We start from the raw sequence: 15,916 nt of genomic DNA on the forward strand, positions 1-15,916 counted from the left end.
GTGTGCTGCCAACATCCTTACCTCTTCAAAGAAGGAGCTGAAGTTCTGGAGAAAATATTTCCAATTTATATGGGGGATTAGATGAATTTTCAGTTTTCTCAGAAAATAATGATACTGGTTGTCTGTTAGTTTGTAACAGAAATCCTTAAGAACTTGTCCAAAATCTGAAGCCTTTACAAACCCAGTGTCCTCTTTATCCAATGCAGAAAATGCCTAAAAAAAGAGAGAAAAGGCAGATGCTACTGTCAAGTGACTATTTCAAAAATATTTTTCTGAAGTATTGCTTTTCTGAATGCAAATGAAATCCAGTGCATTCAAGTGCCCTGTAAATTCTACCTTACTAACAAAATGCACCATGATTGAGAGATGGGGACAGGTAAAGCACAGGCCCGGTGTGAGAGCTCTGGTACCGAAGAGAAAAGTCGCTTAGCTGGCTCCTCTTTGGATTCAGAGAGGCAGAGGAATAGGAGGAGCCCTGGCCCCCTTTCCGCTGGGGAAGCCACCGGAGCTCCAAGGATGCTCCCAGGGGGAAACCATGTGCCCAAAGTCTCCCCATACTAGCTCCTTGGAGCATACGTCCCTTGTAATGGGGGGCTCAGATGCAATCCCACCACGTCGGGGTGTGGGGTGGGGTTCTCAAGGTGGAGCCTGATGTCGGAGGCGGTGAGGAGGAGGAGTCAAGGGACCACCCTGTCCCCACTCCCACCCTGAGGCTTGCACAGGGAGGCTGCTGCCCTTTCCCCACCCTGGGCCAGTGTCTGCGTGGCCTCGCCTCACCGGAAGGCCCCTGTGGCCACGTGCCGGCGTCCGAGGCGCTGATGTGGCCGGGGCCAACCCAGCGGTACAGTAGTCAGACTGAAAAAGTGCAAAAACGTGCTATAAAAAGAAAGCACATTTTTTTCCATCTGTGAAAACAAAATCATTCATTTTTATTGCACTAGGAAATCCGTATCAAGTGGTAGGTTAAGATCTTTTTTTCTTAAGTAAGAATTTAATGTGCTTGCAGACCCAAAACCAAATCCTTGTGGTTAATTCTCATTCAGGGCTAATTAGGCACATCCCATCAGCCCGTGGGGGTGCTGATATATGTGTACCAAATTAACCTTAAAATACTGTCTAGCTTCAGGTTTTTTATTTAGCCTGTGGTAACAGGACAAAGCTGTGGAGAGTGGAAAACCCTCTGACCACCAGTTCGGAAGTAGACTTTGAACCAGGCTCTGCTGCTTACCAGAAGACCTTAACCTCTCTGAGCTTGGCTTCTTTGGTATACAAAAGAGGGACTCTGTAACTCATAATGGTCTGTTTTACTATGGCCCCCAAACACACCTATCCGTGTACCTGGTACACAGTGGATCTCAAGAAAGGACCATGAACATGAGCACGGTCAGTTGAGCATTTGTGTGACCTGCACTTCCCTGGGTCTGTGCGGCCTTCCCCGTGTGTCAGTCCGGCCCACCGAGCCACAGGACGGGTGGAAGAATCAAAAGTTAAGAGGCTTAAAAGTCTATAAACTCTCCAGAAATACAAAGTATTGTTGTGTCATTTCAGAAACAACAGGTCTGAGACAGGTCTCCAGTGATCTGTAGAGCCGTGTAAATGTGCCAGGTGTCCTCTCTGACGCCTGTCCTTGGACATCGCCATTCCTTCTGCTCTGCCCCCGATGCCCTCTCGCCCTCCAAGCCCTCTGCCACTCTATTGGCCAGAGACTCTCACTCTCTGGCTTAAAACATCTCTTGCCTAAAGGGTGTTTCTCGGAAGTGAGAACCATGGTTTCCCCCAAAGGTTCCACGGACCTCAGTTTGAGAAACATCCTGATAGATGTTAGTGGTGCCCCTTTAAGTCAGAGGGGGCAAAGCCATCCTGAAAATGGGTTTATTTGGTTTATATCATGCTTTTGAAAAATCTGGAATATATGCTGACATTTAGAAATCAGGAGGTTTCATAGCTTCTCATGAAAAATGACAAGCTCTAGCAAATGGGAGCCCAGGTGGCTGGGGCTGAGGAGAAGCTGCCCTTTCGACAGGGCTGTGTCTCCAGCCTGCTATGGCCACCACCTGGCCCCCTTCATCATTTATATTGCCCCTGGTCGTGGTAAACATCCAAGTGTGCAGAGCTCACTGGGTGACTGCTGGGCCCGGGGCCATCTCAAGCACAAGCTCTGGTCTGAAAGGCCCATAGGTGGTCTTCCAGATGACCCGCGTGGTGTCTAGATGATCCACAACATGTCTAGACTAATTTTTATCTTTAGATACTCATTAAAATAAAGACATAAAAATCTTAAATCCTCATAGAGAACTCCTAGATGTGAAAAATGTCTGCTCTCCAGTGTAAAGGTCAAGTTCGCTGACATTCCAGAACTTTCATAGGCTGGCTGGGTGGCACTTGCCTTTCCCCTGCTCTCTAATCTCTTATGTTTGGACTCCAGAGCCCACCTGGCCTCCCTATGCTGAGAGGATTATGCACGTGGGAGAATTAGTGAGCATAGTCCTAGGTTTTGGAGAGGGTCTGTAAGTCCGCCTACGGCAAACGTAAGGACAGAGCTGTTCTGACTCCACCCCGCATCGCACAGGATGCCTTGGATTCACCATCTCATTAAGCTGTAAGACCTGTCCTCTGCAGACAGAATTTTCTCTTCTTCCTACTGTTGCAGGGGAAACTGAGGTGTGGATCTGTCTGGGGGACCACCACCCCACCAGGAGCATGGCCCAAGCACTATTTTCCGAGGACTCTAGTGGGGGCCACAGCATCATCCCCATCTACACCAGGGCTTGGCACGCTGCACAGTGTCATACAGACGTTAGCTATAAAACATCACTGTACTCGGGGGAGTGCTTTCTTGCTCCTCCCCTGGCTCCTAGTGGCCTTTGCCATGAGTCTTGGTGCCATAGCTGGGTCCTGGCCAACCCTCCAAGGCCACCTCATGCGATGGGCCCAGTGCTCGCAGGATGTGTCGGTCCTCCTCACCTGAGGCCTGTCCTCTGTCCTCCTGGCCTGGAACCCCTTGCCCCCATTCCAGACACAGCACTTGCTAAACCCTGAGCACCTCTACATCAGAGAGCACGTGCTGGGCACAATCGTGGTAGCTTCCTGTAGAGCTATGGATACACATTGGTTTAAATGCACAAGCTGATTTTGACTGACCCATCCGAGTCCTGACGCCCCATGAGAGTGAGGAGAGGCGCCGGGGTCCAGGAGGAGGGGAGGGCTGAGAGCCACTCTTCATGAATGGACATGAGCACCAGCACTTCAGTTTCTAGACTAAAAGTACTTTCAGTCTGTCATACCGTTGACAAAGCCACGTCGGAGGAGGCAACAACTTCCTGGATGTTCTTGACAACGTCCTCTGGGTCCAGTGTTGAGAAATTGACTGGCGTGTTCTCCTCTTTTTCTTTTGGCTGAGGTCTTATTGGCTTGCTGCTTTCCACCGCTTTCAAGAAGTCAAGGTAATTGAAGGAGTTATCATGCCAGCTGATTCCCCAACTTGTCCCGAAAGAAAGAAAAGAATACATTAATTACAAAAAAAAAAAAAAAAAGACAACAACCCTATCACATATTCTTTCAATAAATAGTTGCTGAGCAGAGAACAGTGAGCAGAATGTGAATAACATGAAGACACTCTTCTCTGGCTTATAGGTGCACGCACGCCAGTTAGCACCCACAGATACCATCATACAACAGAGCGAGGTGAGGGATAGACGTGAGGGCTGCCGGGGCCACAGACTGTCCTGCCCTGAGGCTCTGAGACTTGAAGGCTGGACAATAGGGCTCAGGCTTCGGGGAGTGGACGATGAGAAGAGAAGGCCCGGCTAAGGCACCTGATCCACTGACTGGGGCAAACGAAGGTGCCTCAGCAGAGACGTGAGGCTTGCAGAATGGTGGTACGGGGGCTACACCTGGCAATGGGGTCAGGGACGGTCTGGAGGCAAGGCTGGGGGGCGTGGGCGCTTGAGGCTGTGATCATCGCAACCTCAGCTCATGAGTGCTGGGCTGAGAAACAGCAGCGGGATGCGAAAAGAAGGGAAATACGTCAAAGAGCATGGAAAGGCACAAAGGAACTGAGGAAAATGGATGTCAGATTCCTTTTCAAGATTGGCGGAACTAAGTTGTCAAGCCGAAAGCACCCAAGAAATAGTTTTACAAAACCTATATGCTTAGTACTTTCTCAAAGAGAAATTCTGAGTGCACGTCTCAATGAGGACACGCCATGTAGAAACAGAGGCTCCTTCCTGCCCTCAACTCTAACACAGAAGAAAATACCTTTAAAGTCTAGAAGAATATATTGTGAGAGAAAATCCCAAAGTTTCATGAGAACATAGAGCATATTTAAAGATGTAAGATAATTCAAAATAAAGTTTAACTGCATTACAAGTTCCCATTTTTGTCACTTAAAGTCTCTGGGGATTACTGGCACTCTGACACCCAAACTTTCTATCAGCAGGGTGGAGTGCACATCAAAGAAGAACAGTGTGGAACGTTGGTAAGCCGGAGAGAGAAGTTTCTAGAGACTCAGATATCTGCTTCTAAAGAAAACGAGCCAAGAGCTGTGCTTTTCCAACCCACAGCTGCAGAGCGGCCTTCCACGGGCCCCGCGTCGCTGGCTCACATGACGGAGACATGGAGGAAAAGGCTAATCAACTCTATTTCATCAGCAGGATAAATTGCCAACTTGGTATTAAAATTTAGTAATAAAATCAAATGCATATGCTAATCGCAGTATTATTTAGAAAAGTCTATTTTGGATCTGGAAACGAATAATCTACATATAATTACAAATAACAGAGATGTTTATCATCAAGAGGTCTTTGAGAAGAAACAAGCAACCAAGCATTGGATCCTTATTAAGGTTTCAATTTGTAAAAAAGTTGATCACCCCCATTGAAAGGTGGACTACAGAAATCCCACAGTCTTTTTGTTGTTACTTAGAAAAGTACCAAGCCTAACTATGTTTTATAAGACTCTCTTACAATCATTTAGTTAATTATTTATCTGGTGCTGTTTTTCTATGATTTATTCATTGAATGCATATGAATTCTCATTCAGCTGGAAATACATTTAGTGAGAGGAGATCCTGTTTAAGGAAGAAGAGAACGTATAGGCATATTTGAGGAGGAAATGGTCCTTCTTTCCATTACACACACACACAACACACACACACGCACACGCACACACACACACACACACACACACACACACACACACCCCGGCACTGAACTTCTCTTGCTCAAACACAATGGAGCAACGGCTTCAACATTTTAAGGAAAAATGGTTTTCTCCCTAGGATTCTATGCTCAGACAAGCTAGCAATCTGCGTGGAGATTAAATGATTTTTTCAGACAAAGAACTCAGAAAATTTATTTCCTGCCCGCCCTTTCTTAGAAAGTTACTTCAGGAAGTACTCCAGCAAAGTAAGAATGTAAATCAGCAATAAAAAGGTATGTGGTGTAGGAAACAGGGGATCCAATCCTGTTGGGAACAGTAGGGATAGACCTGGGACAGGACAATGGTTGGGGAGGGGCAGGCTGTAGGATGGGGGCACCTGCGGAAACCTGTCAGAATAGGAAGTGGGATGGAAGGCTGGGGAAAGCTGAAGGTTGACAATGTTGAATTTTACCTGAGCCCCGTGTTCCTAGAAAACAGCTCTTTATATTCCTGGAAACAGCTTACACAAAGAACCACCTTTCCCCGTACGACTTAGAAAAGATGCATGGACATCCAGGTGTGCCTACAAGACGGTGGACACAGAGGCTCAGGGATGGTGCCACTGATAGAAAGCTACTTTTCATTTATGATCTGGGCACTGAACAGTATTTACATAGGCATAATTGTGAAATGCTGGTTAATGGTTTTGAGTTTCAGAATCAACCTATGAACCAAGCACAGAAGACCCGGTTGTGGCTCCAGGACAGAAGGTTACATGTAACTACCTTTTCCCCAGAGTAAAACTGTACCTGACTAAAGATGGGACATGGAAGGAGCAGAGAGACAGCGGAAGAAAGAGGACGGGGTGCTGACATGCATAGAACTTGGAAGTGTCACTCTGCCCTGACAAAGCTGAACGACCTGAAAACCAATAGCTTTTCTTGTCCGTTCAGAAAACTGACATCACAGGGCAAAACATCACCCCCAAATCTGGAAGGATCTGGGCAAATACAGAGAATTACAGCCAAGGTGTGCTTTCCTGGATTAAAAGCCTTGGGAGCCAGAAGCTGGAAGGAACACTTCAAGGGTCACGTGAAAAACGGGTGGAGGCTGTTTATGGACTGTGTGCGGGTGAGAAACTCGTGGGGACCCGTCTACAGCTAGGAGTCATTGTGGGGTAAAAAAGAGAAGGACTGGATGCTCTATATCACTCATCATCAGGCAGGGACTGCAAACCAAAACCACAATGAGGTATCACCCTACACCTGTCTGAGTGGCTAAAATGAAAAACACAGGAAACCACAGTGTTTGGCGAGGATGTGGAGGAAAAGGAACCCTCGTGCACTGTGGGTGGGAAGGCAAACTGGGGCAGCCACTGCGGAAAACAGTATGGAGGGTCCTCAAAAATTTAAAAAAAGAACTACGCTGTGATCCAGTAATCATGCAACTGGGTATTTACCTGAAGGATACAGAAACACTAATTCAAAGGGATACATGCACCCTATGTTTATAGCAGCATTATCTACAATAGCCAAACTATGGAAGCAGCCCAAGTGTCCACTGATAGATGAATGGATAAAGAAGATGGGGTGTGTATATCTATCTATCTATCTATCTATCTATCTATCTATCTATCTATCTTTGAATATTATTCAGCCATAAAAAAGAATGAAATCTTGACACTTGCAGCAACATGGATGGAGCTAGAGAGTATTATGCTAAGTGGAATATGTCCATCAGAGAAAGACAAATACCATATGATTTCACTTGTAAGTGGAATTTAAGAAACAAAACAAATGAGCAAAGGAAAAGAGAGAGAGGGGGAGAGAGACAAACAAGAAACAGACTCTTAACTACAGAGAACACACTGCTGGTTCCCAGAGGGGAGACGGTGGGGGGATGGGTGAAATAGGTGATGGGGATTAAAGAGTATGCTTATCATGATGAAAAAAAACCATAAAATAATTATATCATCAAAAAAAGAAAAATAGAAGGACTGGTTAAGAGTCTGTGTGGGAAGCACTTGGACCCCATGCCCCTCCCGAATTCCAAGTGTCTGGGAAGCTGTCCCCCTCCCCCAGCAAAAAACGAGAGCTCTGGAAACTGTGCTCTCTGGAGTCCGGGTTTCTGAACTAAAAAGCGGGTGTCCTAGTGCAAGACAGGGAGGGTTCTTAATGAAAAGAGGGATTAAGTGGAAGCTTGCGTATATCCTGACTTTACTAAAGAGTTTCCTATGGCTCCGTAACAAAATGCCAGAGTAGTGGGTGGCTTAAAACACCACACATTTCTTCTCTTACACTTCTGGGGCACCACAAGTCAGAGATCAGTTTTATTGGGTCAAGATCAAGGTGTCGGCAGGACTGTGTTCCTTCCAGAGGCTATGGGAGAATCTGTTCTTTGCCTCTTCCGGCTTCTCGTGGCTGCTGGTGATCCTTGGCTTGTGGCCACACCACTCCAATTTCTCCTTCTGTGGTCACTTCTGGGTGAAACCTCTCCCCGACTCCCTTTTATAAGGACACGGAGATCCGAGGCCCACCCAGACCATCCAGGATCATCTCCCCATCTCAAGACTCTTAACTTAATCACATCGGCAAGGACTCATTTTTCCAATCACATAACATTCAAAGGTTCCAGGAATTAGGACCGGGATATCTTCAGAGGGGCATTATGCAGCTTGCTACACTGACTGTTGAAACTTCCAGGCTTCTTCTCCCAGGCAGCTCCCAGAGTGTTGGCAGCAGGGCACCAGAGAATCTTCTCTGGTTGGGTTGCCAGATTTAGGAAAACAAACCAACAAAAACTTAGCAGGACACCCTGTTAAATTAGAATTTCAGGTAAACAAAATAATTTTAATATAAATTTATCCCAAATATTGCATGACACATAGTTAAACTGAATATATTATCGTTTATCTGAAATTCTAATTTAACTAGGCATCCCTATATGTTATGTGGTAACCCTAGTCTCTGGGAAATTTGACAGCCCAAAAGAAAAATGTTAAAGATCCTGACACTGGGGGTCCTCCAAGGACACTCCCTGCCAGGTTGCTCTACCACAGTAGTTCAGACTGAAAGTTCAAAGCCAAGTCAGTAAGCTCCACCTATCTGCCCAGATTCTAATTGGCTTCTTAGAACCTCACTCTTCAAATAAGCATATTTTTGAGGAGAGTGCCTAACATGGAAAATAGTAGAAAAAAGTGACACTGAGGAGAGATCCCTCAGGTGAAGAAAACTTTTTAAAAAATCTGTTGTTAATACCTTCAGAGAAATGAGATCTCGCACAAGAACACAATGCTCTGAAAGAGGAACATTCTGAGAGCAAAAACAAGTTCTGGTCATTAGAAATATGATAAGTATGACAGCAGAAACAAAAATCCGAAATGAAGGCTGAGAGCTAAAATTGAGGAAATCTTCCAGAAGGGGAAGCAGGAAGGAAAAGATGGATGATGGGAAAGATTTTAAAATATGAGGAAATATCCTATGTGGTTGAATATTCAGTAAAAATAAGAGTTTCACAAAGAACAGGAGAGGAAGTCCTTAATGAAGTAATCCAGAAAGTTTCACAGAATTAAAGAGTATGAAAAAGATGAGCTGATGTGTCTGAACACTCCAGAAGAAGATTTTACGACTGGGGGCGTGGTGGGGGTTTCATTAGTGACAGTGAGTACACACAAAACTATGCAAACAAAAATCATTATTAATTCCAGGGAACCCAAAATGCTACGTAGGAAGGGAAAAGTGATCCGTGAAACAGGTCACAACGTTATAAACCCCGAATACTGATCTACCCGAAACTGTGATGCAGCCACATGGGGGCCCACGGAGAAAACTGTGTGGGTCCCCATGGAGAGGTGGAGGCTGAGGGCGTGAGGCGGTTGGTGCTATGTGATCGGTGGAGGAAAGTTCAACCCACATCTTCCCGGTATGGAGTCAACAGACACGGCTGAAAGTTACAAACCAGGAAGCAGCACATAGAAGCCCGTCACTCAGAACCACGAGTTAAGCACCAAACGGTACCCACGAAAGCGGCAGCTTTGTGGACCGTGGGGACGGGGAAATGCGGAGTAGCAGGGTGAAGGGGCTGCTGTCTTTACGGAGCCTCGTAGAACCATCTGACTGCCACCAAAGGGCATGAGTAACGTGGGGAGAGCAAAAACTAATGTTAGCGGAGAAGGATTATGCTGCTGAGAGCCATGGGGAAGAGAGACGTGCGCCCTCCTTGTGCTTTGGGTTGACTCCACGGAGGGAGGCCCGGATGTTACTTCACTGTCTGAATGGACAGAGAGGAAGAAGCGAAAGCCATTCGTTTTCCTAGTCCCGACTATGTGAGAAGCACCGTTAAGCGAGCGGAGGAAAACCTGTGTAGAAGATCGGTCAGCTCCTCTTCCTTAAGAGAACAGCCGCATTCCTGCAGCACTTTCTGCATCCTGCCTATGGATATGTAGCCGTTTTCCCATCTGTCTAGTTTGGTGAGTGCTTTGCTGATATCTTGATAATGGTCCTTAAGCTTTTCCCTGAAAGAGAAGACATTTTAGACACCCTAAAACCAGGAAAACAAGTCATTTCTTTAAAGCAAGAGCTCCATGATTGTTCTAATGATGATTTGCTGGTTCATCAAAGAACTAATTTTGAAGATGTTTTGCAGCCTTGGTGTAATGCTTACATTAAAAGGTATTCTGGAAAAAATAATAGGTCTGTATTGTTGTCATGTTATTATCATTAGCAAAACTGTGTTAGAGAAATTACAACCTTTTTTTTTTTTTTACTAGAATTGGTACTTTAAAGATAGAACAAGGAATTAAGACCTACAGTGATATTACAGACATGTGAAATGCACCTTGATTCTCCCAGTGAAAACCCGTGGAGCACCTACTACGTGCCAGCTACCACTCTGGGTGTTGGGATGCACCTAGGGGTTCAAACAGGCATCCCTAGAAGAACTTACATCCCCATGGGGCGAGGCTGACGTGAGACAGAAGGGGTCAGCGCAGTACGTCAGTAGAGACTGGAGAGTGGGGCTGAGAAGACCCGCAGTGGGAGCGGGGCTGCAATTCCCATGGGGAGCTGCAGGTGGGCCCCACTGGGAAGGCGGCACTTGAGTAGAGATGCGTGTTACCCCCAAATAGCTCTCCTGGGCCCCAGGACAGCCAGCGCCAATGCCCTAAGGCAGAGCTGCAGGAGCTCGGGCAGTGAGGAAGGCGGACAGGCTCTCAGTGTTAGCCGGGGAGAAGGGGTGCCCTGGGACCCCTGGCTTTTTATCAGATATTGTGTTGTTAAGAAACACAGCCACTGTTTGTGGGCATCAACTGGCAAACCAGGAGCTGTGCTGTCTTCATGTTCTCTCCCACTGATGCTTCTTAACAACCCTGCAAGGGAGGTGGGTAACTATCGCCCCACTTTATAGACGTGGAACAAGGGTGCCCAGAACCACGGTGGAGTCAGGGCCTGACCGGGCCTGCCTCTCGCAGGGACAGAGGCAGCGTCCAGCTGCAGCTTCTGCTGGAGGGCTGTTTTCCTTGCAGAACATGTTCAAGTTTCTATAAATCCATTTTTTAAGGAAAATTCTTCCCTGACCAAAAAAAATATATTGTTAAGGGACTAAAAAAGTGTGGAAATCTTTAGGGATGGACCATCTTGCACCTGACTTTGGTGGACTGATGATAAACTCCATGACCTTGGCTCACCCAGGTCTCTAAAAAGAGAGACCTCCTTCCTACTGCCCTGAGCAACATGCTTGTCTGGCGGGCTTAGACTAGGACTTGGCTGTGGGGTTCTTATTCAGGGAAGAGAATGTGCTATAAATTCCAAACACAGAATCTTTGCTGTAATTGTCTACCACCTCAGAGATGTATTTGCGGAGAGAACAGTTCCTTGAGCATGCCTAGGAGAAAGAATCCAAAGGAACAGAACAGTCCAGAAGAGAGGAAGTTGAGTGGGAGCACGCAGGTCAGGAGGGGGGTGGTGGCGCTGACTTGGAAGCCACGTGGGCCATCCACCCCCTTCCCTCCTTGGCCTCCACTGTGGAGCTGGCCGACTAAGCATTTGAGCAACTGATACAAATGAGTTGCATTAACTGTTCTGCAAATGTATACCAACAGGAGCAACATTTTGGATTCCTTTACAGGTGTATGCTGAATTCAGTCCCATGTTACAAATGACTACTCATCATCACAACTATTATATTCCACTTAATCCTTCAAAATGAAAGCAAATGAAGGTATAAAAAAATCAAAACATTTTTTGAGATACATATTTTTAGAAAATTGAGGCATTCAGCATTTCTTGGATTGGTTTCTAGGCAGTAATTATTTCCCTTGCAGAGTGAATGTGTGCACAGAGTAAATGAGGGTTTGGAGCATCGATCGTGCCATGCCGAACAGAAACGGTGGGAGCCGACCCTCAGGGACGAGCTGCTGCTGCCCTGGGTCCGTGTCTGGTTCCTGGTCTGGACAGTGAGTCAGGCTGAAGAGGGCACTGTCATGGCCAGTGGACAGCCACAGAGCCCTGCCCGACACAGCCTTGCTGGGCCGGGCTTCACCGGTTTGCTGGTATACCCCCCAATCTGCATCCCGGAACAGGCCAGGGCTAATGGGGCTAGTTCACCAATGCTGCTCTGGTTCCAAATCTTCAACTCAGACTTGGGCAAAAGAGAGGAAGGCATGGAAAATAAATGCAAGTTTTAAAAAAAGGATTCTTAATTTTCAAAATGTATTTGGGGCACTCCAAACAAAATAAATTCTCTTAGATTTAAGAGGCAAATATAAATTTTGGTCACTTTACATGAACCTGACTTTCGTCTTTTTCATCAGAGGAGGGAGATCCTGTTTACTTGCCAATTTTACAATTCGACATCTTTGAGAAAATGGAAGTTGGTCAGGCATTTTTGTGAAATCAGGCTTGTCTTCTTTGGTAAGAAAGTGTGATTGTGGCAAGGAGGACAGGGTGAGTGTGAATCGGTTAACTAAGCTTGGTGATCTGAGATGCACAGTCTGGTGGCTCGCAGTTGGCACAATAAACAGAAACATGGGAAGGGAACGAATGTGCCGAGAGCGTGCGGAGGATGTGAGATTTCTCTCAGAGCCTCATTACTCACAAGTGGCAGGAGGGAAGACACGAGTGGGTAATGAGGCCAGCCCTGTCTGGTAAAGATAAATTCCACTTTTTCATTAGTTTTATGGCGTATTTGATTTATACCAATCTTGCACCTATTTTTACTTTAAATCTCACAAACTCAATTCTCTTCCTTCAGGCTTTATAACTCAGTAACTTGGACATAATTCAGGGGTGTGTTTGAACTGCTTTTCTCTTAAACCCCATTGAGCCATTACATTTCTTCCCTGTGTCCTTGGGAGTTTTTATTTCCTTTGCGGATACTTTAGTAACAACTCATTCGCTCATTCAGGTGCCATTTGAGATGGTGAGGACGGACAGCTGAAGTGACAGACCGGAGATGGACAGAAACACAGAGGAGAGTATCATGGGGCTAAGGTAGAGCTGTGGAGTGAGGATGGAGTCCTAGCCTTGGCGAGTGCTGGTGGTGACCATCAGGACCTAGGACTGATCGAGAACATCTGTCCCATTGCTTTATGGTTATATCGAATGCAGCAACATTTTCTCCTGTGTTATAAATTTTTTAAATAGGACATTAGGAATTAGTTTTAAACTTTGAAAGTCGTCGTGTAAGGTCCCACCATCCAAATCCAACACATCACCTTTTGCACAGCATTTTCTGGTCCCCGCGGACAGGCATCCACTTTTGACATAGTTCCAATCACAATACACATACTGGTTAAAATGTCACTTCCCGTTAGCCCTTGATCACAAACATTTTCCACAGTCTTTGTGATGCTAATTGAATAGGCATATACTTTTTCATGTTCCTTGGGGCCACACTTTATAAGGCAGGTGCCCCTTTTAGTTGTTGTTGAAGATATAGTGCAAATCGTATCTTCCAGCCGCTTAACTGTTGGTTTCTACTACATTATTTCTTTGAGGTTTAGTCCTCAAAGTACTGAGTTAAGGAATAAGTCTGTTGGTTCGTTCATTTATTCAACAGAGGTTTGCGGGGTGCCCACGAGTGTCTGCACTGTTCTGCACTGCGTGAAGACAGGCATGTCCTTCTGGAACTTGCCTTCTAGTTGGGTGAGGGGTGGGGCCCAGGGTGTAGGTTAGTAAACACTTAAATGGTCTCAAGGGTGACCTACAAAATAGGAATGGTGTGAGACTGTCACTGGATAAGGGGGGGTTTGGCTCATGGCCTTTTAGCTCCTTTATACTCTGTGATCTGGTGCCTGTTTCTAGAATCTACAGCAGAAAAGGAGTATTATAATTTCATGACAACTTTGCCAGCACTGGGAGGGACCACTTTAAAACCACTTTTGCCACAAGGGCATGTGACGAACAGGTGGCCAGCTCGCGGACCCACGATACTTACACACTTACCTGACTGGCGCGGCCCTATCCGTGCTCTGCTCCAGCTGCTTGACCTCCTCTTGCATCTGCTGGGGCTTCGTGAAATGACCCATGAAGTTGAAGTAATCCTCCGTGTAGGGCCGATGAATGTCTGCTGAGTAGTTAATCCCCAATTTCTGTAAAAATTCTTGGTAAGTTATGTGTCCTCTTCCCTCCGTGTCATAGCTTTGAAAACAAACAAACAAGACCATCATCAGTAGCCACCATGGTGTGTGAGCTGGAAATGCAGACTCTGCTCTCTGACAGCACCCAGACCTGATCTGAATCTGCATTTGACAAGATCCTCAGGCAAGGAGCCATAGGCTCATCAAAGTTGGAAACCTGCTGCTCTCATCCACAGAATGGTCACACCTCCTGAGAGGTGATCTTGGCCCCCAGGAAAGAGCAACCAAATTCATTCACTTGTCATTCTGTTAGAAAACGGTTGTGACCACAGAAAATTAAAATCAAGCCTGCCATTCATTCAACAGGGTTTTTTTTAAATCCTTTTTATTTTTTATTTTTTATTGAGCACCTACATGTAAGGGGAACTATGCTAAGGTTTAGAAAAAGTCCTTCAAAAATATATTCAATCTTGGGACCCCTGGGTGGCTCAGTCGGTTAAGCGTCTGCCTTCGGCTCAGGTCATGATCCCAGGGTCCTGGGATCGAGTCCCACATCGGGCTCCCTGCTCCGTGGGGAGCCTGCTTCTCCCTCTGCCTCTGCCTCTCTCTCTATCTCTCATGAATAAATAAATAAAAATCTTTAAAACAAAACAAAACAAAACAAAAAACAAAAATATATTAATCTTAAAACTTAAATAAATGAATGCCATTTGATCCAAATCCCCCATTTCCCCTTTGAAGAGATGCCAATCATATACAACCAGTGAGCGAGACCAGTGAGGAAAACAAGATAAGAATTATGCTATGTACCTTTTATGTCGTTTTCTATTACTGAGATGTTTCTGAATTATAATTCATTAAAAAAGGCATAATGGAGGGTTTTTATCTCCCAGCATTATTCAAATAGAATAGAATTACTTGAATAAAAAATTTTAAGGCAAATTGCCAATTTTCTTTAAAGAAAAAAAAGCATTTATTTTTACCGAAAGATCTTGGTCCTCGTCTGACTGATAAAAATGGCATTTGCGGATGTGATTTAAGGACCAAGACTATATTTAAACAATGTTGTGGGCATAATCCTCTAGCAGGCTGTTTGGACGTTTGTCTGACTGAGCATGAGTGCAGGCAGCTTTCCTGTGTGTGGCCGAGCTTCCCTCTGCTCGTTAACTAACAAGACGTGGAAAAATCTGCAGGATCCCACGCTTGCTCACCTCCAACACACAGACACCTTTGCGACTGTTTCGGTTGAGCAGAGATGAAGAGAACGTATTTATTTCCCCGACTTTCTTGTCCTCGAGGGGTGGGGTGGGGGGAGGAGGCTGAGGGGTAGGAATTTTAGGCAAACCCTTCATGCACTTGTGCTAAAACCCACAGAGCATCCCGGGAGCTGGCATGCCATCCGTCCTTCCCCAAGGCCAAATGGGCCATTCCCTGAAGTGCCTACAGAACTGGGGGGGTGCCCTCCCTCTCCCCCATCTGTCGCTTCTGTGCCCCACACTTCTGCTTCGTGTCTGACTTCCACCGCCCTATGGGCGTCCAGACCCATTGTGACCAGGTACTCTATCTTACGAGGTAAGGAGAGTCCCCTTCTGTGACTCCGAGGTAGCACAGAGTGGAGAACTAACTCCAAGTCAAACAGACGCTCACTCGCCCTGAGACCCTGGCAAGGCCCTCGGCCACTCTGGGGCTCTGGTCCCTCCTCTGTGAGCCCCTGAAGGCCTTCCTAGACCCAACGTCTCAGGTCAGTGCCTTACTGCTGCTCTCAATATATTTATGAAACCATTTGAGGCCTTTCCAGGCGTCTGTTATTAGTGCAGCCTTAGTACTTGCAACACCCCCCACCCCCGGCCAAATACCATTCTACCTGTGTTCAGTGAATTTGCTTTCTAAAACAAAACCAAGGGACACACCCACAAAAGAGGGCCTGTGGGGTCTCTGGCTGCCAAGGCATGTGCTGTGGTTTGGGCAGGGCTATGATGCTCCAGGCCGCAGAGGGGCCTCTAGCAAGTAGCTCTTCCTGCTGCTGGTGATAAGACTCTAGCTGCGGAAAGGGTAGTTTATTTTCCATCAATGTCCCAAGGAAGGGGAAGGAAGGGAAGCTCCCCAAGGCTCCCCGTTCCTATAGGAGGGCTCCGGAAAGAATGGTGTGGAGACCAGTCACTGACCAATGACTCCTCTCTCTTCCTAAGTCAAAAGTGCTGT

The 15,916-nt window shown here is 46.2% G+C and overlaps 1 protein-coding gene across 1 annotated transcript in view; it reads right to left on the reverse strand.

The window, feature by feature from the left end:
* Nucleotides 1–15,916, reverse strand: part of EFCAB6 (EF-hand calcium binding domain 6) — a 231,154-nt gene that overhangs the window by 40,410 nt on the left and 174,828 nt on the right. Inside the window, exons 22-25 of the mRNA XM_078076716.1 lie at nucleotides 13,581–13,775; nucleotides 9,497–9,652; nucleotides 3,285–3,480; nucleotides 22–213 (exon numbers count right to left, since the gene is read on the reverse strand). Of these exons, the coding sequence (XP_077932842.1) occupies nucleotides 22–213; nucleotides 3,285–3,480; nucleotides 9,497–9,652; nucleotides 13,581–13,775 (739 nt within the window). The remainder of the gene's footprint in view (nucleotides 1–21; nucleotides 214–3,284; nucleotides 3,481–9,496; nucleotides 9,653–13,580; nucleotides 13,776–15,916) is intronic.

The sequence above is a fragment of the Halichoerus grypus genome, chromosome 6, assembly GCF_964656455.1.
Source record: "Halichoerus grypus chromosome 6, mHalGry1.hap1.1, whole genome shotgun sequence".
Lineage (NCBI taxonomy): Eukaryota > Metazoa > Chordata > Mammalia > Carnivora > Phocidae > Halichoerus > Halichoerus grypus.